This window comes from Centroberyx gerrardi, chromosome 13 (assembly GCF_048128805.1).
Source record: "Centroberyx gerrardi isolate f3 chromosome 13, fCenGer3.hap1.cur.20231027, whole genome shotgun sequence".
Taxonomy (NCBI): Eukaryota; Metazoa; Chordata; class Actinopteri; order Beryciformes; family Berycidae; genus Centroberyx; species Centroberyx gerrardi.
The window spans coordinates 8,469,290-8,495,516 of NC_136009.1; the positions used below are offsets into that span (position 1 = coordinate 8,469,290).

At 45.5% G+C, this 26,227-nt stretch overlaps 4 protein-coding genes across 5 annotated transcripts; 1 reads left to right on the forward strand and 3 right to left on the reverse strand.

Annotated features, from left to right (window-relative positions):
* Positions 1 to 2,188: 2,188 nt before the first annotated feature.
* Positions 2,189 to 6,320, reverse strand: sall2 (spalt-like transcription factor 2). The gene is made up of 2 exons (XM_071903672.2): positions 2,757 to 6,320; positions 2,189 to 2,539 (listed from the first exon to the last, which is right to left on the reverse strand). The coding sequence occupies exons 1-2, from the start codon at positions 6,303 to 6,305 to the stop codon at positions 2,189 to 2,191; spliced, it is 3,900 nt and encodes a 1,299-aa protein (XP_071759773.2). The 5' UTR covers positions 6,306 to 6,320.
* A 7,741-nt stretch (positions 6,321 to 14,061) lies between these two features.
* Positions 14,062 to 15,009, reverse strand: LOC139915166 (proteinase-activated receptor 2-like). Its single transcript, XM_071903671.1, has one exon. The coding sequence runs from the start codon at positions 15,007 to 15,009 to the stop codon at positions 14,062 to 14,064; it is 948 nt and encodes a 315-aa protein (XP_071759772.1).
* A 409-nt stretch (positions 15,010 to 15,418) lies between these two features.
* LOC139915178 (GTPase IMAP family member 8-like) lies at positions 15,419 to 19,397 on the reverse strand. Of its 2 annotated transcripts, none has more exons than XM_071903687.2 (4): positions 19,199 to 19,397; positions 18,049 to 18,771; positions 17,042 to 17,812; positions 15,419 to 16,370 (listed from the first exon to the last, which is right to left on the reverse strand). In XM_071903687.2, exons 1-4 carry the CDS (start codon positions 19,224 to 19,226, stop codon positions 16,258 to 16,260), a joined length of 1,635 nt encoding a protein of 544 aa, XP_071759788.2. In that variant the 5' UTR covers positions 19,227 to 19,397; the 3' UTR covers positions 15,419 to 16,257. The 2 variants fall into 2 exon arrangements, with proteins under 2 accessions (XP_071759788.2, XP_071759787.2); XM_071903686.2 differs by having other exon boundaries at positions 19,196 to 19,397.
* A 1,569-nt stretch (positions 19,398 to 20,966) lies between these two features.
* trim110 (tripartite motif containing 110) lies at positions 20,967 to 26,030 on the forward strand. The gene is made up of 7 exons (XM_071903690.2): positions 20,967 to 21,455; positions 21,553 to 21,648; positions 21,918 to 22,151; positions 23,538 to 23,560; positions 23,796 to 23,941; positions 24,679 to 24,950; positions 25,125 to 26,030. The coding sequence occupies exons 1-7, from the start codon at positions 20,967 to 20,969 to the stop codon at positions 25,392 to 25,394; spliced, it is 1,530 nt and encodes a 509-aa protein (XP_071759791.1). The 3' UTR covers positions 25,395 to 26,030.
* The last annotated feature ends 197 nt before the right edge of the window (positions 26,031 to 26,227 follow it).

Genomic DNA, 26,227 nt, shown 5'->3' on the forward strand with positions numbered 1-26,227 from the left:
TCTGCTTAACATGTCAGAGGATGTTTACTGGCCATGGATTATTTTGCCTTGCATATTGCTTTCCGTTTACTGTAAGTGGAAAAACTCTAATCCCTAAATATGTTGGTTGGTTTGGTTCCATTCTGTAAATGTGTTCACTCCCATGTTCTTCTGTTAGTTTCCATCTTCCTCACAAGCAGAAAATCATATTAGGCCTTTGAAGTAGAGGGAAGAAAGAAAAGATGATTTGATTTTTTTTGCAGAGAACTTCATATTGTTCAAAATCTTCCAACTCTCCAATACATTATGTCAAAGGTGCTTGGTCAAAACTGGTAGACTGCCACCTGCTGGACAGCACACAGTGCCTATTGACTTAGTGTGGTAATTGACATGCATGTGGCAGTGCTCATCCGTTGGTGGTAATGGCGGCTAGATAAAGAGATTCACATCACATGGAATGGCTGTTGGCTACCTGATGCTTCCTAGTATGAGCAGCTAGAGATGCATGCATGTGCGTGTACACACACACACACACACACACAGTTTTGCAGACCTAAGTGAATGTGATAACACTGTATTTTGGGCTTGCACAAAGAATACACATACATACTCACACATACAGATAAATACACACAAAACATATGAACGCAAAACACACATTTCCTCTGTTGCTCTTTCATCCATACATTACACACACAAAACACATGCACACACATGCATGCGCACACGCAGAGCTCAGTTGCTGTGGTTGTCACGGCTGAGGAGATTAGGGTGCGAGTGGGACAGCTGGCCTCTTCCCCTCCCCTCGTCCTCTTGGTTGACGGGACCGACACAGAAGAGAGCAGGGGGCTTTAATTGTGTCGGGAGAGAGCAGGGATTAGTGACACCCGCATGCGAGAGATCGTGGCAGTTATGGCTGGACACACACACACACATACACACATAATTTCACACCGACGAGCACACACACATGCCATAGTTCTAGAAAATAGTAAGTCCGGTACACCAGTCACATGTTTTGTTGTGTGGCAATCCTCACAAACTAGGCTAAGCAAGATTTTTTTTTTCGAAATTGTTTTTTAATATGTATCTTCACCCCTCTATTATAACATTTGGGGATACCGAAAGTACAGCTTACAACAAACAGACATAGACTTCTGGTTCTTTTTTTTTTTTCATATACAAAGATACGACATGAACAAAAATAATTAGTGAGTGATAGTGTGTTACAGACATTACTTTTGGACCAAACAACAATCATATTATTCACAAAGCTAAAGGGCAAAGGTCACAGAAAAGACCCTGCCTTCATTGGGCTCACAAACACTGCCTCTGTGCTTCTGTGTTGACTGGAAGATATATTGAAAAGTAAACCACGATGACATGAGTAGATTATCTGAACAACAAGATGAGGGACAAGAGACTCAATATTCTCCACAGAAATACGTCCAATTCCTTGGCCTTGTTTGCCCTGGCTCAGCGTTTATTTCACTGGCTTACCTCACTCATGTCAATTTCCTCTTTAACATTTGAAGGAAAGAATTGTTTATTTATGAAACAGACCTGGGTCGAATAGCATTTGCAAAGTTTTTTATGGTTTGCTTGGGCCTCATTTGGTGCCAAATAGATGAGATTTGCACCATAGGAGAATAAAATGCATTCCCGAATGTTTAGATAATCACAGCAAAGTATTTTAAAAGTATCTTTTAGTATACTTTTCTATGATTTTAGTTAGATGACCGTAAATCTGATTTGTTTCAATGTGGTAAACCTTACCCATCTGGGCCTGGTAAATTCAGGTAAACACTAAGAATTATTTGACCCAGGTCTGGTATGAAACATTGATACTACAGGGATACTCTTTCCTCATATCCCAACATACATTTTTGTTAGAATTTGCATCGACCTATAAACAAACTCAGCCAGAGAAAGGTAGTCTTACTTTTCTACAAGTCCAGCAATAACTGGACTCTCATTACTTCATGATTATTTTCATCTTTTTTCTTACTACATCTTTTCCTTTAAAAAAAAAAACACAACAAGACCAAGCTGGTTGGCTCACAACTTTCACAAACAAACAAATTACTCTGACTACCAAACTGACAGGCTACTCGAAATGTATTTAGGAAGCAATACTATGCAAAGGTCCATACAGTTTCACCAAAAGGTAAACATTGATTGAAAAAACACCAGAACATCATCCAGCCAATCACATTGACTCGAGTTTTGACCCTTCATCAGACTCTTCCATTGTTTCCTCAGGGACTCTCCCAGTGGGCGGGTCCATCTGAGATCTGACAGGTGAATTTGCCAACTGGGGGATCTCCACATTTTCTCCTTGGCTGCCAGTGGCTGCGCCCTGGCCGGGGTCATCAGTTGGTTCGGTACTGGTGTTGAGGAAGGCTTGGTACTGGTTCCAGAAGCCCACTGAGCTCCTGGTGGCAGGAACATTAGAGGAAGTTGTAGGTGTGGAAGCAGGAAGTCGGTCAGAGGAGGAACGACTGCTCCGGGCTGGTGGACGTGTTGGCTTGGTAACCACACCATGGTGCTTCATGTGCCCCTGTAGAACATGATAATTAAAAGAATTTCATGTGTAATCATAATCATGATCATAGTTAGAATAACTTTAAAAGGTACCCAAGAACACTGTAAAATACAGTTACAAAGCAAAACTAAGCAAAGCTTTGTACCACAAATATACTTCAAAAATACACTGCCAACACATCCATATTCTGTTGACAATTACTTAAACACCACACAAATTTCATTGTCCTCACCTTCAGTCCACTGCGGCTGGCATACTCTTTTCCACACTCAGCACAGCAGTAAGTCTTCTTCTCGGGACGAGACATCGGAGGAGGGAGCGTTGGGGCGAGGCTTATGGGGACTGAAGCGTCCAGCTGTTCACTTGCAGCCGATCCACTAATCTTACCACTTTCCACCCTGTCTTCTCTCCCATAAGAGCAAAAATGAAGGCTCTGACGCGTCTCCCTTACAAAAGAGGCAGCTCTCTGTGATGCGATCCTTACTTCAGCACCGCTAGTGTCTGCAGTGTCCGAAGTGGACATCATTTGGGGGTCCTCGTCAGGCACAGTTGCTTGGTCTTGCTTTGGTGTTGCTGGTGGAGGGGACTGGACTTTGTCTTCTCCCATAGGTTCGGGAGATTGGAGCATTGGGGAGAGCTCAGATTCGAGGGTTGATGCTGCATGAGCGTTAGGGGGTTCTTGACTCAGGACGGGGGTAGAGGAGGAGATGGTGCTGGAACAGGAGTGAGCAAAGGGGGCACCACGGGTGGGTGTGCTTAGTAAGTCCTCCAGGTTTGATCTGGAGCCAGGGAGGAAGGCATCAAAGGAGGTAGAGGCTTCACCCTCTGGACTGTCCATTATCATAACATTAGATGACATTGTGGTTTTGGTAACAGTGGAGGAAGTAGGCGAGGGGAGATGCACATCGGCTGTGGCTAGTTCCTCGACTTGTTTGTCTTCGTCAAGCGGGAAAGCTTCATCTTCCAGCTGGGTGGCTGGGGAGGGGGCACTGACACACAGGACAGGCGGGTCCACACTGCCTAGAGGTGGGGTTTGTGTGGTGGGATTCAAGAAAGGGTCTGGGCTGAGGTCAGACGGAGGGATCAGGTCTGGGCTGGAGGACCTGGACTTGCTGGGATTTTTGGTGCACTCTGCTGATGTCCCACTGGCATCAGGGACAGAGCCCACTGTTGCGGTTTGAAATTGTGTGCTTGGTGCTGGGCTCTTGGATTGGCTGGCTGCAGCTAGAGGAGGTGTTTTACTTGAGGCAGTGGGTGGGTCAGCGGGCTGGGATTGAAGCTGTGACAGGGATTTGGCATTAGAGTCAGCTGGCATCTCAGGTAGAGAGTCCTCTGTGCCATCAGGGGGAAGCTGCCCACCCAGGTGCATACGGATGTGGTGCTGGAGCACCAGGGCATTGGTGAACTTACGCTGGCACAGGGGGCAAGAGTTCTGGACGCGTGCATTGGGCGGTCGGGCACGATGGGTGGCCAGATGTGACCGCAGGCTGCCTTTGGTAGAGAAGGATCGTCCACACAGCTTACAGGGGAAAGGGCGTTCTCCAAGGTGGGTAGCCTGGTGCAGACGCAGTGCCCTGGGACAGCTCAGCACCCGTAGACACACCCCACACTGGTTGTTTGTCAGGTTACTAGCTGCACCCATGATGCTCAGCGATGGTAGCATGCCCCCTGCCAGGGCACTAGCTCCATTAGCACTCATGCCCAGGGCAGCAATCATCTCACGGGTGAAGTTTGAAACAGCGGTGTTGGCAGAAGAGGATGGTCGGGAGGCCATGACATAGGTGGTAGAAGTGCTGGCGTTTGTGAGGCCACTGCTGACTGAACCTGCTGAAGAGGTAGTTGTACTGCTAGCTAACATCTCAACCATGGCGGTGGAAGCGGAGGAAGAGGCCCATGGAGAAGAGGAGCGGGCAGGCTCCTTTTCTAGCTTCTCCACCAGCCTCTGCAGCTTGGAGGTGTCAGACGTAGGGGTGGAGGAGGGCAGGGAGCACGGGGTGGAGGTGGGTGGACCTGGGACTTTAGGAAAGGTGGAGAAGGGGAAAGAGAGCTGAGAGTGGGTGGAAGAAGCAAGGTGGTGGGAGCCTGTAGAGGGACCTGGGGGGCGCAGCAGGCCCAAGGCTGGATGGTGGTGGAGGGATGAGTGTGAGGAAGAGGAAGAGGAAGAAGAGGAGGTGGAGGCAGATGGGAAGAGGAGCTTAGGCAGGTGGGCTAGCTGGGAGTAGGCCGCGGGAGGAAGCATGGGGGCATGGGGGGGGGTGTTCTCATCAAAGTGCTGCTGCTTGGCTCCCTTGAATAACCCTGTAATGGTGGAAGAGGAAGACAAGGAGGGGTTGGAGAGGAGCGAGGAAGCCAGAGAGGAGGAGGAGGCTAAAGAAGAGGAGGATGAGTGGGATGAAGCGGAGGCAATGGAGGCTGCAGCGGCTGCAGCTGCAGCCCTATTGAGCTGCAGGAGGGAGTGGGAAATTAAAGCCAGGTCCACACTGGGGGGCAGGGGCAGAGTAGAAGGGGTAGGTCCTCCTGAGGCCCCCAGAGACAAGCCACCACTGGCACCACTGGCCTCCAAATTATCTCCGTATGGTTCATCCTCAGGCCTCAGTTTACGCCTCTTTTGAATATTCATACCACTAGTACTGCTGCTACTACTGATGGACGGTCCCAGATCTGACCCCCCAGTGGCCCCTAACCCTACCCCAAACAAAGATGGTGGCAGGAGGGAAAGTGAAAGCTCTGGATTTTGCTCACGGTGGCGTAGGAAGTGCACCTTGAGGTTCCCTCGTGTGGTGAAGCGGCTGAGGCACACCGGACACTGGTAGGGTCGTTCCCCTGTGTGCGAGCGTAGATGTATCTGCAGCGCAGAGTCACTGCTGAACATCTTCCCACAAAAGCGGCAGGCATGCTGCAGACGGGCAGAGTTGGCGGAGCTGGATGCAGAAGAAGAACCTACTGAAGCTCCTCCTCCAGAAGCAGATTGTAGAGCATGCTGGGAGGGTGGGACAATAGATACGGACGTGGGGAGGGATGGGGTTAGGAAGGACAGGCCACTGTGCCCACTGGCTGAAGTGGTATTTGGAGATTTCTCATGGAGATAGCGGTTGGGCAGGGCCAAAGAGAGGGCTAGCGGGTAGTTGGAGGAAGCCATGCTGGAGATGGCAGATGAGACGGAGGAAGAGGTGGAGGGGGCTGAGGAGTGAGAACTGACCCTCGGGAAACCATGAGCCCCTGTAGCCCCTCCTGCCCCTTCCATCTGGGGCTTGTGAGGCTGCAGGATTTGAGACAAGGGGTGGCTGGGCTTAGAGGGCTTGGGGGTTGTCTGAGAGGGGAGAAGGGAGGAGAAACATGCCAGGAGAGGGGCCACAGAGGTGGGGGGCTGAGTAGCTGTGGCCTGGGGTGTTGGGCTGGAGGCCCTTTCGCTGCCCTCCAGGCAGAGTTGAGGCAGGGGAGGGAGGAGATGCTGGGAGGGCGAGTCTATGGTGTAGGAGGCCCCACCCAGGCGGAGCACCTGTCTACAGATCTCCTCGGTTATCTGCATCTGGTGGATCTGCCTTTGCTGCAGCACTCGCAGCTCCTCCAGGATCAGGGCAATGCTCAGCTGCGCCCTAGAGGGGGCAGCTGAGGCAGAAGTCACTCCTGGGCTGGGGGTGGGAGTAACAGGGCTCGGGGGGCCCTCCGGCACAGGGCTGGGGCTTCCAGGGTGGGGTGGGGGGCACAGGGAGGCGGAGGAAGATGAGGAGGAGGAAGAGGTGGTGGTGGTGGCCGACACCCCCAACTTGGGAGAGGCCATGTGGGCGCTGCGGGGGATGTGGATGAGACTACTTGCAGAAGATGTGGGATTGCAGTCAGAGAGGTGAAGGGCAAGTGGATGGTGAGCTTGGGAAGAGAGAGAGGAGTGAGGAAAGTCAGGGGAGAGGGGGGAGTGGGTGTCTTTGAGGGTACGTTGGTGGCAGGGGGAGGGCTGGCTGGGCCAGCAAGAGAGTGGTGGACCCTCGGTGGGTAGAGAAGGGGTCTGAGAGCCCTTGAAAGAGGGACGGAGAGCCAGGGGCAGCTGGGAGCTCTGAGGAGAGGAGGATGGAGAGGACGAGGGAGAATCCGTGATAAATGGACAGGAGAGTGACTTCACTGCCAATTGGCCATCTAGGGAAAGGGAGAGAAAAAAAAATCAAAATGTGATTTTGTGAAAAGCGACACAAAAGTTTTACAGGTTCACAATCTCTTCTACATGGGATTCAAAAAATATATTTTAAAAATATCAGTCTGAATGTGAGCCTTAACCTCACATTTACAAGGTAGCTTTCCAGTAATGCAGGCCACGTACATGATGAACAGAGATCACATGAACGATTGATTGTGAGTGATGATCCACATTTTAAAGCACATTAAAAAAAGAACAAACAAAAGCCAGTGGTGAGAAGAAAATGTTGCTAATAGGTGGCACCTTGATCACTGGGGCCCTGAAGGGTTGAGGTATCCAACAACTGACTTTTACTCTCTCTTGCTTTAACTTCCACCACCTCATCATGCACACTGCTATCTTTTCCTCTTTGTCCTTTCTATCCTCGTCCACTGCAGCCGCCCCACCACCACTACCACACACACATGCAGGCACACATGCTTGAAAACACACACACACACACACACACACACACACACACACACACACACACACAGAATGCCACTGGTCTGCAAGACTACACCGCTCACCAGGAGAGGAGCCTACCTTGTTTCCAGGGCAACACAAGACAATGGACTTTACCTCAGACCCCCCTCTCATCAAAAAAAAGCCAGATACACACACTTAGACACTCCTCCATCCCTCCCTCTTCCCTCTTTCCCTTTCTTCCTCCCTCCATTCAATCTGTCTTTCATCTCCTCGAGAGCCCTTCCCCCAGTAACCCAATGGGGTGCTAGAGGTCAGGTCCTGGTTGGGTACTGGACACTGTACTGGGCCCCTGATTGGCTGGCAGACTTGACCTTAAGCACGCTGGGGTCGCATTCCTGGTATGGTTTAGGGGCAGGCAGAGGAAGAGAGGTGGCGCGCAAAGAAAACAAACAGCCCAGCAGACAGACATGATGACTCACAGACCGTCAACAAGCTAACCTAGCTCTGAAAAGCACACATGGACAAAGGTGAAAGCACACACGCATAAAACACATGCGCACACAGTATATGTGTAAATGAACAAACACGCGCACACAAAGGCTAACACATATGTATGTACACGGTTGCTCATGCACGCAGGCACACACACACAAACACACACACACTGCAGTTGCTTGAAAGCTACATTTATGACACAATGTGCCCCCCTATCCCTGTAACTGGAGTCGCAGATGGACAGACACAAGCACACACACACACACACTAATACACACACACAGACACACACACACTCCTTCATGGGTATGTTCATGCTTCAGTGCCCAGCAACAAAGCCCAAAGGGGACAATGGGGTCTAATGCTATTGCAGTTACAACACCTTATACAGTGCCTCACCAAGTTTTCCTTTCCTTGACCTTCTTATGCTCATCCCTTGGCTTCTAGCAAGTCAAATACTTGTATCTTGCCTTTAGTAACACCTTTTTAATTGATTATACTGTTTTTTTTTATCCTCTGTGGGTTTATTCCTCTGTGGATTTCTATCCCCCTATTCTGGGTGGTCTGTGTCTTTGAACCTGGCAGTAAGGAGGAGAGAGGACACTTGGGGTTTACATTGTGTAGAAAGCAGCTAATGACTGCAACCAGTAAGAACAAATTAAAGACTCTGCAGGCCTCCAGTAATTCCAACAAACCTTGTTTTTTTCTTGGAGTGAAAATGTGTCATGCAAATGCACATCTGCAGTGGGAATTGAACTGATGGAACAGTTCAATAATTCTCATAAGAAACGTTTTGGAAATAAGTGTTTCAGGCTACTTCTTAATAGACTAAAATAAAAACAAGTTATATCATCAGCAACTTTATAAGCCCATTACAAATTGCTGTACAAAGTTGAAAACTGCTTCTCCCCTTAAGAAAAAGAACTAGTCATCCTGCAATAAATTTTAAGAGGATACAATACAAATATCACAACAGCACTTTAAGTCCTTATAGGGATACTATAGAATATACAGCAATAAAAGTCACTATAAACTCACTATTGACTACCATAGACACACTATAAGCCCCTGTAGGAATATTATAGGAATATTACAGTGATTTTTCATTAGGGTCAAAACTGCAAGTCCAACTGCCCATCCGATGTGAATCCCACTAATCAGTATGCTTTTGAAATGTAGTCTATTTCTCACCATGCTCAAGTATCCGAGAGGCAGCGAGGGTCGGGCTCATAAGCTGCTGGGGTCGTTTCTGTTTCCGACGGGACATGCTTCTGCAGGACGGGACCGACGCAGGGGCGCATTGGCCAACACACAACTTTTACTCTGTCTCCCTGCGCACTGAAAAAAGTAGGTATCTAAATTACTACTTGGAGCAAAAAAAGAAAAGAAAAGAAAAAAATGCTGAAGTCTTTTATTTTTCACAAAAGTGTGACATTGGATGCGCCGGGCCGGTGAGTCTTAATAAAGCAGGTCCACATTGGTGGCATCGTGGTGCAGAGGAAGAAAGAGAACAACTTGTTGAAGACTAAAGTGCCAAAGAGGCATGTGTGACAGTTTCTCTCAACAAGTCCCCCCTTTTCTCAAAACTCACCGTTGGCCCTCCTTCTCTTCTCTTCTCTTCTCTCTTCTCTTCCACACACACACACACACACACACACACACACACACACACACACACACACACACACACACACACACAGCCCACTTGTTCATCCACTACTTTGCATTCAAATGGCGAGTGAACACCCCTTCTTTTGAGCCAAGAGTCCCTCCACTGCCTCTCTTTAGTAAACCCTCATACATTGACGCTTAAGTTCATCACATAATAGCTCTAGCCTGGGCCTGCGATTGGTAATATGAGTCTATAAAAACTCACATTTGCAATCAGTGCTTCCTCCCCTCCCTCCCCTTCCCCTGTCTATGTGTGTGTGTGTATGTGTGTGTGCGTAAGAGTGAAAGATGTGCGCACAGGTGGGCGCAAAACGCCACCGCCAACTCAGTTATATCGAGTTATGGATCATTTTTTCTGACATTCCTCCTCACATCCCAGTGTCACATACAGGTCACCTTATCCCCCGGGTCTGAAAAGGTGTCTGGTTTGCAGGGGGTTGGGGGGTGATTCATCAGTGATGCTCTGGAGGCTCACACCGCCTCTAAATAGGCTCCTGTGTGAGCTCAGTAAACAGGGCGGCTGAAATGAAGAGGAATTTGCAACAATGGCGTTGAGGGCGCACAGCTGAGTGAACATCACCCTCTCAGAGCCTCTCCAACACATAAGGCCACTGACTAGAGGCACAATGCTCCCTTTTCACCCTCATCCCGACTGCTTACCACGTGGAGAGAGGTAGTGAAAGAAAGACACAGCCAGAGTGAGGAGAAAAATTATTTTTCACTTGGGCCCTGTGACAGACCCCCCCCCCCCCCCCCCCCCCCCCCTTCCTTCTCTGTCTCCTAAGATTTAACAAAAATAATAAAATGCACCCAAGGCTCGATATAAAGTGTTAGGCCTTCTAGTCTATTACAATGCAGTTCTGCAATCATGCAATGATTTTACCACGAATTACTTAAAAGATTCAAATGTCTTCTTTTGTTGGACTGTGGATATTCATTTAACATACGTTAGTTAGACTGTTCGGTCAAATTTTCTATTAATTAGACCGAACAGTTTTTACACTGCCCTCCTGTCATTTCTACTGTAACGTTAGGCCAATATAAACACTTGTCTATAACACCAAGCAGTGATTCCCTCGATTTACTTGTTAATAATGTGGCCTTATACGCTATGTGAACGCATACCGTTCGACATAAGAGGCTTTTAAAAATATAGTAAACCATAAGCGTCATTACGTGACCTATAATGCCAGCACTGTCAAAAAGAAAGAAAATATAACTCTAATAGTTGTTAAATAGACACAAAATAGACAATAAGATTGCTTTTCATTAGATCTCCATTGTGCCAACAAAGCAGTCGTATTTTTCGTGCCATCTTGCCAATAAGATCGCCTCTATACGATGACCGGACATTTCACAGTAATGTTTGGGAACAAGCGCAAAAAAACGGCGATAAGTTGCGCGTCCCCGCTACTGTACGGCGACCTGTTGCACGCCTGCGCGCTCCCCACATCATAACAAGTTATGATTCATAAAATATTATGACTTCTCAAAAATATAGTCCCGGATGTCTATTTCACCCCCATCGGTCGTCGTCGGCATAGCCCCCTCAAAATACAACACAAAAATAACTTACCATGTTTGGAACGATGGTTTTTTTTGGCAGCGTTTTTGTGAAATGACAGGGAAAAAAAAAGAGAGGCTTATGTTGGGCAAGAGGCTCCGTCTCTCAGCCGGGACATTGGCGCAGCATTTCCCGATTCACTCCCAGGGATGCGCAGTCGGACCGCCGCATTTTTTCAATTATTTATCTCCGTCGCGAATCGTGTCTTTTTCTCTTATAGCTAAATAAAGGGTTATAATGCGTGAATGTAATTTGCTTTTAGTCCACTGGCGGGGGAAAAGCGGGGGGGAGGTGAAGATAGCCCCGTGTTCGCTATACCGAACGGAGGCTTGAATTTTTCTCGGCCGTCCTCTCCCTCCCCTCTTTGTATTTGTCGGGGACGGCCTGCTCCTGTCCGGCCTGTCTGCGCTCTCTGCGGTACTGTCTGTCTGTCTGTCTGGCCGGCTAGCTGTCTGTCTCCCTGTCTCTTATAATTAATGGCACTCGCCGCCAGACGGTCCTCAGGGAAACGGTGACCACGACTACCTCCACATTGGCTCTCTGTGTGCATCTCACATAGCTTGGACTGCAGGCCCAGACACTTCAAATGCAGGATTGAATATGTGATTTAGGCTATGCACAGGTGCGGATCGTTATGGATCCCCCCGCTGGTATAAAATAACGTTCCCACTTGGCTTGATTCAATCCAGATATGTTTACTGCGTGTCTCGTGTGTTATCCACAGAGCTGTTCAAACGATAACAAGATGAAATAGACTGATTGAATGGGTTTGGCACTATACCATTGATTTCTCAATAGATATGCGTTCGTTTCACATTTCACGTTACAGCCTCTACTGGGCCTACACAGACAAAGAGGCACTTGTCAAAATAGGCTATAGCCTTGTTTTCACAGTAGGTTATAGGGGCGGTGCTTAACACTACCAAACAGTGGTTCTTTGGCTCTTAATCTACAGGGAACTGCTTGGTGCAACAGCCAATATAAAACTACTTTTTGAAGGCATGACCCCTACTATCTCAGAATCAAATGGGTCTTCATGACTGGTGGGTCCTCATGACAGTTGCTTTATATGGAGATTCAACAGTGTGAGGGTTTTATCTCAAGCTGCCAAAGTCCAACGTGTTTCCAAAGACAGATACTTCTTCATGCCCTTCTTTAGGTCATCTGGAGACAACAGCTAGCCAAAAGTAACTGAAAATTAATCGCAATACTGAAGCTAATCATGGCTCCGCGTGCCTTTACAGCCCCATGAAGAGCCAGCTGTGGTTGCTCTTGGTTCTATATGGAAGGGCCAAGTGGTATGACCTCGAGAAACACTTGTGGTTTGTCAGCTGCTAATGAACGACCATTTAACGGTTGAAGTGGTTCTACAAATTGTATATCTAAATGGTTATAGCGCCAACTATAATCACACAAAAACTTCAGATGAATTTGTTTTTTTCAGATTGTGCTGTGACACTTGGTGATACATTATGTGCAGGGTCTGTAGAGGGCCTACAGCAATTTGAAGCTTAAAGGAGCACACCACTGAATTTTTTCATGATAGTCCTACCTCTGCTACTATCTACTGTAACAAGTGAGAAAAGTTAGTGGCATATCTGAACCTGCTCCATATGGAATGAATCGCAAAAGATTGTCCCAGCACCCAGAATCATTTTTAATAAATAAGACTACACTTTCTGATGTAGAACTTATATGCATGCTTACAGTTTTCTGTTGATGAAGTTTGAGTTCCTGTATCATTTCTGCTATCACTGCTCATGCTAACTACCCAGTTCTTCTTCTATTTATTCCAAACAAACTGCCGTTGCTGCTGCCAGAAACATTAAACGTGTCACTTTCTGTGTGGCAGAGAATTTTTCCCAGGAAAGAGCTACCAGACACCAGGTGTTTAGAACAGCAAACGTAAAAGCTTTCATGAACTCGGAATAGGTTGAATCACTATTGTGTTAAATCAATCTACGGTAGAGAATTACTTTAAGGTTAGACAAATGTTCTAATAGTTACTAAAGTCTACAGAGTACGGCCTTGTTTCTCTAGTCTCTTGCTTTAAGAGAGCTATTCGTGTGCTAAACTGTTCAGAATTCCTAAAGTGTGTGGTAGTTCCCTTTAACAATCTATTCGGTAACCATTTTAATCCTTCTCAGTTTAACAGAGTTGCTAAGAAAGGTTTTTAATTTGACACTATGGTGGTTTGAGCATCTGTGGATCATTTATTGGTACTTATAAACTGTGCCCAGGTGCTCACTGTACTAGAAAGGAGTCTGATATATGGCTTGAACAGCATGACTTGGTCACCATGATCCGGTGCAAGCGTTGTCATGCCGTCTCATAACCATGTGCACAGTCTCTTGGCCCACACTGTGAGTGCCATAGTGTCATAATTTATGTTATATAACCATAAAGCCACTAGGTGTCTCTCAAGGACCAAAAATTAGAGGCACATTGGAATAAGGTTGAGCCAATTATTTTTGCATCAGCATTTTTATTCCTTTCAGAAATTATCAGGTATAAATAAATGAATTGTTTGTTTTGGTATTCATACTTACATGAATGAATACCTACATGAAGCAATTCTAGCTGTAAAGTTTCAAATTGCTCTTATGTTTTTAATGTGTGCTTTAAAACTCTGTGATACTATGTCTACTACCACTACTATGACTATACTATGACTATGACTACTACGACTACTGCTACCACTAATAATAATAGTAATAGTAATAATGTATTTTATTGATAATGCACATTTCATTAAAATCAAAATCTCATTATTTTTACTTCCAGGAAAACAGGAAATCTTTAGTGGTGACTTCATTTACGACCAGGAGGCAACATAAAAATTCCAATCAATAAAATCATCACAGATTTTTAAACAGTCCCGCCCCTCCTCCCCTCCCATCAAATAAAACTGCTTTTCTCTCCCTAACTGATATCCATTGATTTATACTTTTGAATGATCCTTCCTTGTGCTATGTCCCGCCCCCAACATCCTGTTTCAACAGGACATCAGACTGAGGAAGCAAGATGCTCTCACAATGCGGTTTCATTGTGATTTTAAAAGAAAGGTCTTGACTGCAGCCTCGGTTTATGGGATAAGAAGTTAAACAATCCAAAGCAGTTCAGGGCAGCATGTGAGAAACAGATTACTCCGACTAAACAACAAAACAGAACTCTGATGAAAAACTCTGTTTCAGTTGCAGCTCTCTCACATTATATTGGCGTAGAGGCTCCTTCTGTAGTCTGCATGTTATTTAAAGCAGTCTCTCCCTGAGTACTTTCTGTTAGCTCGCCCTGGCACACACTACAGCAGGGGAATGCTTCCACTGTGTCCTTTATGTCCCTCCTCATGAAGATATAGATGAAAGGGTCCGTCAGGGGGCTCAGGTAGACCAGCGCACTCGTCAAAACAGACGACAAATCCCTGACTGAGTCCTCTGTGTCCATATCGTCTTTTAGAGAGTAGTAGAGGTTCCTGAAACTGAAGGGGAGGAACAGAACTATGTATATCCCCAAAACCAGACTCAGAGCCCCAAGAACTCTCCTCCTGTTCCTCGCTTCCTGTCTCATGGCCATACTCTTGTGGAGGGCCTTCCACGTGGCTGCGAAGAAGCCCGCGAGAAACGGGGCAGGGAGGAGGCAGATGGCCGAGAACAGCAACAAGGAGAACCTGGGGTTGATCAAGAAGACGTAATCCAGAGTGGCGTAGGTCAGTGAGAGGGTCCAAAGACAAATGGAGATCAGGGTGGGGAGCTTGGCATTGTTCTTCATGTGGTACCACACCGGGCATCCCACCAGTAAATACCTCTCCACTGAGATCAGCACCATGAAACCCAAGCTGGCGCACAGGCCCGTGCGGACGAACAGCCGCGTGAAGCAGCGGACTCTGACGAAGGGCTGGAAGGCGTCATCGAAGAACCTGTTGATGATAAAGACGATGGTGATGCTGATCTGGAGGAGGTCTGACAGGAGCAAGTTTATGGCAAAGATTGGAGCTGCTTGGTCCTTCTTGAGTAGGGAGAGGAGGGCGTAGCCGGCCAGGCAGACTGAAGGTAGTCCAACGAAGAAGATCACCCAGTCCACCACAATGCCTATGGTGCTTGTGTAGTAGGGAGGGTCCTTACCACACGGAAACGTAGTGTTTTCATACATCCCATACATCCGGATGCTGTTGAGGGGTATCAACCTTGACGCTTCCAGCTGTGTCTGTCCGAGTGAAGTTTCAGTTCTATTTACAGTATTGGATTCCACTCATGGTGAGTAAGCATGATGAGCTTCTGTACATAGCCTAATATGGAGGCATTAATCAGATATTACACCCTTATGTCAATTCCTGTGAACATCCTAGAATAGAAATAAACACATTAACTAATTGAAAAGTGTAAAGTCAAACTAAAATCCCAAGCAAATGTCTCACGCCTAGGATGTAAAAGGACTGAATGAAAACATTGAGAAAATGCCTCTAGCCTTTTAAAGCCATTAAAAATATGCATCCCAGACAAACATTTGTATCTGTTCTCTTTATTGACATGATACAACACAAGTTATATTACATTCATTTCAGTGATTGTGAATGTATCCAAAGAGGATGAGTTTCTCTTATCCGTTATTTTCTCTATAGCTTTTAGGTACTTACCGATCATCACACCCCTCTATCCTGTTAAAGCAATCTAGCTATTACACTGTCTTTCAGCCACACTTTGATGTTTCTAGAAACCTTCCACTTTCCCATTTTGCTGGGGTTGACATATGCAAACCAGGAGTTTGCATATGTCATACATCAATAGGGATGTCACTTGCAGCCCGGTTTAATTGTATTTTATAAGCAGTGGAGATATGAAACCTACCTCACTCTGACAATATGTAAAACGAGGCCATACAGTCAAGTGACGCAGAAAGACTGGCTGAGTAATGATGACCAGATGCATTCTTATCTCAATCATAAATTAAAACACACAAGAGGAAATTTTGTTTCTCACTTTCTTCCTCAAATTCTTGAAAATACCAAATATATTTCACGGAAACCACAAACATGATACATGTATCTATACTTTTATATTTCCAAAAGAACAAGATTACATTCTAATAGAAAAAACATTTATCTGAAACTTTAACACGCTGTAACAGTTTCATCCTTTATGGGATGACCTTGCTACTTACAATACAGCATAAATCATACATTTCACCTATGAAGTATAAATAGACAAAGATTAGATGGAAAAATGTAATGAAGAATACAGCCAAAACATTACAGTTTCACAGTATTTAGAACTGTGTTAAAATTCTGACACACTATAGCCCAAGTCTTCTATTAAGGAGTGTCTGTAGTAGTAAAGACTGGAAAACTGTATAAAAAACATTCCTTCATTCATTTCAATCTTGCACTGGTTAGGTGGACTTCACATGGCTCTACCTGGACTCGTCATCAGACGCATATTCAGATGTATCTTCCCCACTCAGCTGCTTTCTCAGCCAAATAGAAACTTTCGTCTCGTTGGACCCGTGCTCTTCATCCAACGACACTGGAGGGATATTACAGGAGAAACACAAAATACATTTAGCATGTTGTTGTTTTTATATCCCAACTTCATCTCTAAAGACAAAAAGTGACTGAGGATTTTGGCACATATTTGAACACATGATATTTCATAATCTTTTTCTTTAAAGTAATAATCCGCAAAAATGTCATATAAATAAGTGTCCAGTGTTGCTCTTCTCTGTTGCCAATTGCAAAAACACAATTGTGATTCAACCTATACCCAATTCATGAAAGTTTTTCATTTTTTGTTAAGAGGTCTAAACACCCGGTGTCTGGTAGGTCTTTCCTGGGAAAAATCCTCTGGCACACAGGAAGTGATGTGTTTTACATTTTGGTTTACATAACGATTTGTTTGGAGTAAACAGAAGAAGAACTGGGTAGTTAGCATGAGCAGTGATAGCCACCATTACTGAACAGACAGAGAAAAGACCACCTACAGAAACTCAAACTTCATCAACAGAAAATCCAAGGAAAAAGACGTCACAGTACTGGACACACTGTTTGATTGACAGGTGATCTCTGGGATGTGCAGTGCAGAAACACCACAGCAACGAGCACTTAGCACCAATGATGTTAAAATCCAAACAAAAAACATGAATCTTGCGGATTACCACTTTAAATGAATACATTTTTCTGAACGAAGAAAATACTCACTGTAGGGCGGATCAGCAATGCTGCTGGCTTTTTCTGGCTTGACCAGTATCCTCCTGATGTTCTCCAAAAACTCTTTCTCTCTCCTCTTGCACAGCTCCTCAAACATCTCAATGAAGGACTCCCCAGATGACGGGCTCTCTGGAACAGCCCTCTCTTCTTCCCACTCCTCTGTCTCCCTTGTGTTGAGATGGAAGACACTGTTCCCCGCCACCATCCACTCAATCTTCTCCAGAAGCTCTACGACTTGAGCCGGGTCATTGGCCCTTTTGATGTTGAAGCTGTGGTACCTGTTGTTACATTTCCTCAGCAGCCACTGGAGGGCTTTTCCTTCGCTCTCTATGATCTGCTCCACGGTGGTTTTGCCAATCGTGTCACACCAGCTGAACAGCACGAGAGTGTGTCTCCAAACGTCATGGCCCAGAAGGCTCATATGCTCCCTGATGGACCTCAGCTTGGCCTCAGTGAAAGCGTTGGAGGTGCAGACCACCAGGATGATGGCGTGGGGCCCCGGACGACAGAGCGAAACACCCATTGCGATCTCCTGCTTCACCATCTCCGGCGTGTCTTTCAGGGACCTGAACCTCAACCAGCCGGGAGTATCTATCAGCCGGACCGTCCATCGACCCACCTGGCTTTGTTTCACCACGCTCGAGTGGGTTCTCTTCCTCTCCCCCACTGGGACACCCAGTATGGTGTCTCCTACCAGTGTTTTCCCAGACAGGACACAGCCCAGCAGCAGCAGCCTGATCTCTGCCAGATGATGGGTCTCACCTGGTGGAGAGATAAATTGAGAATATCAGATGAAAGCATGGATGGATGTGTAAACCAGTGACAAATTGGGCTATACTGCAAGTTTTTCCTGTTGAAACAAGTGAAGCTTTGGTCAGAAGCCAATGATCAACAATGATTGACAGCAGTTATGGATGGATAGATAGATGGATGGATGGATGGATGGATGGATGGATGGATGGATGGATGGATGGATACATTTTTCCCTGATAACCTACCTTTGTAAGTTTCACTGAAAGCATCCCTCTCAATTTTGACACTCATCTCTCTTTGCTTCGCTTTTTCATTCACATCTTTCATTTTGCTCTTCATATCTTGTGCAATGTTGGCATCCAGTTCAAATAGGTTACCACCGTTTGCAGCAACCATTCTCTCTATCTTTTCAAGCAGCTCTATCACCTGTGTTCTTGAATCTCTGTTCTTATTGTTGAGGAGGTGGAACCTTGTTCCGCATTTCTTCACAATGCTGTGAAGCACCTTTCCTCTCTTGTCCATGTACTCTCCAACACTGGTGTAGCTCTCCTGCCAGCTGCCATAATTCAAGAGTACCATGGTGTGATTCCACACGCCGTCTCCCAGAAGCTCCATGTGTTCCTCCACTGCCTTCCCACTCTTCTCCTCTAGTACGGTATCCATGTCTATGATCAGCAGGAAGACATGTGGTCCAGGGGCGCACAGAGACACGCTCTGGATCATCCCCATCTTCACTAGCTCAATGGTCTCATTGGCGTAGTAGTTCTTCCACCACCCAGGCGTCTCCACCACCGTCACCCTCCATCGCCCTGCTACCTCCCCGTGTCTCACTTTGTTTTCCACAGTCTCATCTACATTGTCTAAGCCCTCCCATCCAAGTATGGTGTTTCCTGCCTGACTTTTACCGCACCATTTTCTGCCCAGGAGGATGATGCGGATATCTTGGAGAAGGTTTGAGTTCCCAATTTCTGCCAGGAAGAAGGAGGAGGAGACACATTAATATAAAGGGAAATGGCACTTAGTGTTTTGTCAGTCGTGTCTTGCTACATCTTACTCTCTACATCTCACTTCAGTCTCGGGTTGTGAACCTGATTTATCTAACCAACTAAAAATACAGCGAAGTGCAGAGATCTCAATCTGAGTCTATGATATTATCATGATAACAGATCTGATTATTTTCTGTTACCTATCCAAGCCACAAAGTATGTACAGAATTTCAGTCATTTGATTTCCGCAAACTGCACACACAACTAGCTGGATTACATTCCAAACTTAACTTTGCACACAAACATCTTACTTTCTCTTTCTCTAAATTAAGCTAGAATAATAGTACATGTCAGTAGATATATACATGCATTTTATCACTTTACTTCAATAAGTAAGATAACTCACCACCTTTGTCCTCAGTACTCTCTCTGTCCATCTATCTAGAGGATTTTCACAGAAAACAACAGCAGAAATTCTATCTTGACAAGGCTTTAAATTTGTAATTCAACCCAGTTTGCAAAAAACTTGTCAGAATGCGCATTGCAGTAGTTTCCTTTTTCTTTTATCTGTATAATCTTGTTACTTTTATCACCTGTTTCCACCTGTGGCATTCAGATCGCTTGATAAAGGTGATAAAGGAGAGCCTGAGCTTGTTTTTTCACTGCTGAGAACACTGTCCAAGGAAAAGTACAGGCTCCTCCCTTTGTGGTTTGACTCACACAGAGCACCCATACACCTGTGTACACACCCACAAACAGCACACAGTTGGAAAAGCTGAAACTGTTTTTTTTCACTCACTCTAAATGCAATAGATCTTATAATAAGATATAGTAAACAACAGCAACACTGCAATTCAGAGGTTTATACACAAAATAACTAGGTAAAAACAAGCATTCTTTATCTGAAGCTTTTACCCTGACTTGTGTTGTGTACCTGGTTTGCATCTCTGGAGGTACATTTCTCTTATGTATAAGAATACTATTCACTTGTGAGCAGTGATTTAGTGGAAAACTGTTATCTAATAATTTGCCCCACCCCTCCTGCCCCCCCACCCTCTCTCGCAGGGTCATGTGATCTCTCTGAGTTCAGTGCCGGGGTTAAAGCAGGCATAGGAGGGGAGGTGGATCCCATGGGATTAGCCTCTACAGTCAACATACTGACACACTCAGACGACACACACGATCACCAATGGCCACAGTCTGCAAATGCTAGGACACCAGCAGGTAAGAAACACCGTCTTTATTCTGGACACATTACAAAATGCTACTGAAGGCAAGTAGAGATGAATATATATTCAGTGGTTAAACATGCAAGACTACAGCACATGTAGAGTAAGCAGGCCAAGCAGCAGGCAAGGATGATCTCCTGATCCCTCCACTGCAACAGGTTGGGACTGTGTTGAGTTAACACTCCTCTGGGTCAGTGTTACAACCTTTTGCCCTCTGTGAGATAACTAGCAAGTAATTTTGTTTCATTTCCTCACTGTCTGCTTACAATCTTACTGATACATCAGGAAATCACGTGTGTATCCCCTTTCATAAAATTGCCTCACAGCAAACTGAGGAAACGCATGCAAAACCAAAACCCTACAAGTAGTTGACAGAAGCAGAGAAACAAGGGAGAGAGTTGTCCTTCAGCCCGGCGGCATTTTAGGTTGTATCTGTATTTCCCAGTACTAGCGGTTACATGGTAAGGTATTCTATTCATAGACCGCAGTAGGCAAAAGCCCAGTAGACAGGATTAATGGTCTAAGAGCACAGTTGGAGTGAAGTGAGGGCTTCCCACTTGCCACTGGCTCAATACTAGCTGTGTCTAATTCCCTGTCTGGGCATTAGAGTTCCTTACATAAAGAGCCAACACGTAACTCATGTGTAAATGTCGTCTGTTATTCGGTGCTGCACAGGTTCACAACCTGACGACTGGTTAGATATTCTTAGCACCTAGTGGTCATGTAAGGATCACTGGCTGCAGTGCAAATTGCTGCTTGAAAGTTGAGTGTCAGACAAAACCATCTAGACCATCTTTCTATGTGAATGTAATCTAATATGTGTGTTTTTGATTTCTCTCTTCTGTATAAATTCACTGCTTGAACCATTACATAGTAGCCTTGTGTAGCAGACACAGGTGCATTAATTGTATACACAGACCCACACACACACACACACACACCCTCACTATGGCGTCCCTGGAGGAGGAGCTGACCTGCTCTGTGTGCCGAGACATCTTCAGCCAGGACCACCCTCTGCCCTGCGGTCACAGCTTCTGCCCCGCCTGCATACGCGAGATCTGGGGCGGCCAGGCCGGGGCCAAAGGTCGCTTCACCTGCCCCCAGTGCCAGGAGGAGCACGGCGAGGTGCAGTGCGACTGCTGCCCCCCCGATGCAGAGGGAAGCCGGGCGCCCGCGGCCGTCAAGACCTGCCTGAGGTGTGAGGTGTCGCTGTGCGCCGAGCATCTGCAGCCCCATCTGGAGAGGCCTGCGTTCAGCACCCACCTGTTGGTGGATCCGCTGGGGGACCTGGCTCAGCGGAGGTGCCCGGCACACACAGAGATATTCCGCTATTACTGCGCCGATGAGAGGGTGTACGTGTGTTCTGACTGTCTGCTGGAGGGAGGCCACGCTCAGCACAAAGTGAAGGCACTGAAACAGGTGGAAGAAGATCTGAAGGTTAGCTGGAAGAATGGATAAGTGTGCGTATGTGTGTTTGCGCATGTGTGCATAGATGCATGTGTGTATGGTTGTCCAAATATGTGTGTTTCCGCAGATCATTCTCCAGACCCTGCTCTGGAAAGCAGATGAGAAGCTGCAAGATGGAGAGCGAATCCTCAAAGAGCATCAGAATGTTGACCGTATCATGGCTGTGAGTGAAAACACTTCACTGCATGTTTAAACTGTACAGGCCAAATGCAACATAAAGGTCCCCAAATGTAGAGTTTGGTCTGACCATTTGCCCAAAATTCAAATGGGTTGGAGGGCTTGGTTGTGTCTGACACAAAGGAATGAATCAAGCCCTACGGGGAAAATCCCACCCATCTGGAACGCGGAGCAGACAAAAACAAGCGCTTCAGGATTTCAGTCAACAACTGAACAAGTCTAATATCCACCAATGTCTCTTATCACGGGTCGCAGGACTCTTCGGAGGCGGACGACACCCAGGTGGAGCGGCTGGGCTCGGCCCTGCAGGTCCAGGTGAAGAGGCTGCTGGTGGCCCTGAGGGAGATCACCAAGAGGGAGAGGCAGCAGGCCATGGAGCGCGTGCAGGAGGACTGCTCCAAGGTGAAGGAGGACCTGAGCCAGACGCAGAACATCCAGCACTACCTGGCCTCGCTGCTGGCAGAAACCGACCCCTTCCTGCTCATCTGGGTAAGGCTTGAGAAGCAGAAACAGACCGGGGTGATGTAGTGCTTGTAAAAAGAATTCCTAGTGTTTGTTCTAATATTAGGGAATATTCAGTTCAATCATGAATTGAATTGGCAATGCATGGTAAATTCCAATTCAGTTCCTGGAGTTGGAGTTGGAATTGGAATGATAAGAAACAGAATTGAGTTCCATGAAATTCCATGAAATTTCACTTCTAAGAGAGGCTGTCTTGACTTGCTAAACATTATGAATCAAACATCAAATAAAAGACAGTTAAACAAATCAAATACATTCAATCAGAATGTATTTACATGTTATGCATCAGATATCACCTGAAAGGCACCTTTAACATTTTATGATATTCAGTATTGATACTATGTAACAATATGTGTAATTTCAGATATGCGGTAAGAAAAAACAAAAATTCATTCAGTTTCCTGATATTCCAATTCCAATTCAATTCCCCAGTTGAACTGGAATTGATGAGTTCATTCATGAAGTGACCCCAACCCTGTCTTGACTACCAGATTAGTTTAGTTCACCGCATCAGGGCAATTCAAACAGGATTAAGCAAGTTGTCATTCACAGAAAAGTATACGATAGGAGTTATATATCATATGATACAGTTATACGTCATATGGTATTATTGTTTTCTGATACAATTCAGTTTCTGATCTGCTGAGTGGGCCGTCTCAAGCCAGCAGAATCAGCAGTCCCTTTAGCCAATAATTATTGATACAATTTGTTTTCTGAACTGCTGAGCTGTGTATTGATAAATACTAAATTGATGAAACTTGTTGGCATTCGTTGTGTTGCCTCCAAGCAGGAATCGTATGAACTTCGGACAACAGGAGAATCTTGCTAAACACTTCACACTGCTTTCACCTGGGAAAACTGTCTATTGTTATAGAACAGAGGCTACAAATCTGCTCAACAAGAGACAAATACATGCCTCAAATATATAAGGTGTTTATACTGAGCTTTTAACTGTGATATTTCTTTATGCTGTTTGCTATCTTTCATGGTGTCTATTATGTAGGATTGTATAGCCTGCACATTATTTTCTTTAGTGGCCTTGCAAACTGGATTGCATTGTAAGATTGTATTATATTTCAAATTGCCATTAATTATTTACACTATAGAATAAAAGTAGCACTATAGAATAGGGAGACCAGGTGTCACATATATCTGTTTACCTGTGCTATTACAATTTGGAAACATATATCTCACTAAATTGAGTGAGGATTTAAGCTTGTAATCTGTTTACTGTTCTGTCCACCTGGGCAGACACACGGGGCCATTTGTGCTATAATTCATAATCTTTCTGTGAATGCTTCCTTTCTTGCTGGGCCTTTCTCTGCTGTCCTTGACACTTTCCTCTCTCCGCAGGCTTTTCAGTCAGATGACTCAAAGTAAGTATAAAACAAATTAATTGTACTGTGCAAGGTTATGTTCTTGGGTGTGTTTGTGTGTGTAGGTGTGCATGTAGGGGAGAGGGAGAAAGGGGGGAGAGAAAGAGAGAGAGAGAGTTTGAGATGGAATGCAATTATTTCATTGCTCAAAACCAGTGACCTCAAGTATATAGGGTTCATTCTCAAAACTGAGATTGCAGTGTGTTTTCCTGTGTGTTCTGCTGTTGCATCCCAGGTTGGTAGCGGACCTGAACTGCCCCCTTTTCACCCCTGACCCCGTCAATCTGGACAGGAAGTACATCCTGGAGGACGTGGAGAGCAAGTATCGAGAGTTCATCACCGCGACCCTGCGCTGCCTCAGCGGGCTCAAGAGAGAGCTGTGTGAGTAGAGACGATGCATCCATAGCCTGTTTGGTTTACTCTCTTATCAATGATAATAGCCTGTTAAGTTTGACTTGATCAGGTACATCAATTAGCGCTGGGCGATATGGTTGAAATCAGCATCACAATAATCATAAGGATTTTTTTAGATATCGATATATATCAAGATATGGTTCACATATGCAAAATCACATGTTAAATAATCTAATTAATGTATCCTATAATCCTATAATGTAATCCCATAGAATGGTAACGTTAGGTGTGATGTCAAACAAAACTGAAATTTTCAAATCATATTCCTCAAAATGTTTTCAAATACAATTTGCTTGTTATCCTCAATTTAGACAGCAGAATTGTGTATCACAATATCCCAAAATCACCATATGATTCCACTGAAAGACGATAATATTGAATTATCCCCCAGCCCTAACATCAATTAAAAATTATGTTTTTGGCATCTTCTGTTTTCATACTTAAAGTGACTATTACATGTATGTATGTATGTATGTATGTATGTATGTAGTAAGACTACACACAGAGCAAATTGAAAAAAACACATTTCAAAAATACATGGATGTGTTTACTGCAGGTTGACCTATAAAAATTAATCTACAATCACTGTGCCAAAGGCATATCAGGAAATAAAGCTCTTGTTTACACCTCTAATGGGACACCTGGTACTTCTCCTTCCATACCGGTATAACTGGTTCTTCTTCTGTTGTTTTCCTTCGACGCAGTAACCAGCCCGTTGAGTCTTGACACCGACTCGGCCCATCCTCTCTTGAGCATCTCTGATGACCTGCGCTCAGTCACGCGGGTTAAAGCCCGCCTGCCCTGCGCTGCTCACGCAGAGCGTTTTGACCACTGGGCCCAGGTCCTCACTGTCCAGACCTTCTCCTCTGGGACTCACTACTGGGAGCTTGAGGCTGAGGGATTCTGGGATATAGGTGTCTGCTACAAATGTATTGGGCGGAAGGGGAAAGAGGGCAATGCCTTTGGGAACAACAAGGTATATTCATATTTGAATTCACTCTCTTTGGTCATAAATGGTTAAGAATTGTATTGTGGTTGTATAGTTGTATAGTTATGTGTTAGCTGGTTGGTTTGGTGATAGCGCTTAACTCTTTAAAGGTGCAAATGGAAAACTGGTTTCTTGATTAAAATGCCTGTGTTTAATGTACAGGTGTCATGGAGCCTGACACAGCAGCATGACAGGAAGCTTGCCGCCTGGCACAACCGCAGGAAGACCCGCCTCGCCTACCAAATGAGCGGCAACCGAGTGGGTGTAGCTCTGGACTATGGCGCAGGCACCATCACCTTCTCCGAGGTGGGGCCGTCCAGCGGCCTGACCCACCTCCACACTTTCTCCACCACCTTCACCCAGCCTGTGTGCCTGGGCTTTGGGCTCTACAAAGCTGAGCTTCACAGCCGCATCGCCATCGTCAGAGTCTGAGGTGGAGGATGAAGAAGTCAGCGAGAATAAGGCTGATGGGGACCGTGCCGGTTTGAATCTAAACTAGGGGCAAGGCCATGCCAAGAGAACTCACCTCTGGAACTTCTGTGATATTGACATGGAGATTACTTCCAATGGAGAACGTTGAGAATAATAGCATTCAGCACAATTACAGTAGGGTTGTGAATTTATTTATCTTTTCTTAGGCTCAAGTGTTACAATTAGTGAGAGTGGGACAAATGTTTTGTTTTTAAGCTTTGGCCTTTTCTTGTCATCTGAGAAACTAATGATAGTATACTGTAGCTCTAAAGAAACAAAGTGCATAGGCTGGTGATGACTTGAACTGTGGAACAGCAGTCATGTCTACTTCCCCAGCCTCACCACAAGGTGGGGATGATTTCTTAACCCACTGTGGGACTTAAGTGACTTTGGGCTGAGTGTGCGGATACATCCAGCCTGAGTTACATCCATTGTGCTTGTCAATCTGCATGAACACGAGTGGCTCAAGGCTGGAGAGCAAATGAAGGGGATCAGTCCAAAATGCTGCAAATCCTTTTTGGAATAGGATTGTAAGATTGTTATCTGATGCTCATTCCACAATGTTTCAAAAATACAGATGACTGACAACTCAAGAATATTGCTGTTTTGTAAGAAAAGGTCTTGTGATTGCCAGTTAACTTCAGTATTATTTCATAATGAGTTTTACTTTTATGCCAGAAATAGTTTTGTCAGAGGTCCTGCAACTTTTTTGTGAATAGTGAACTGAATTATGTCCTATCATGGAAGTGTGTCTGGGTCATTAGCTATTCATCAGGTGGCTTAATGTACAGGAT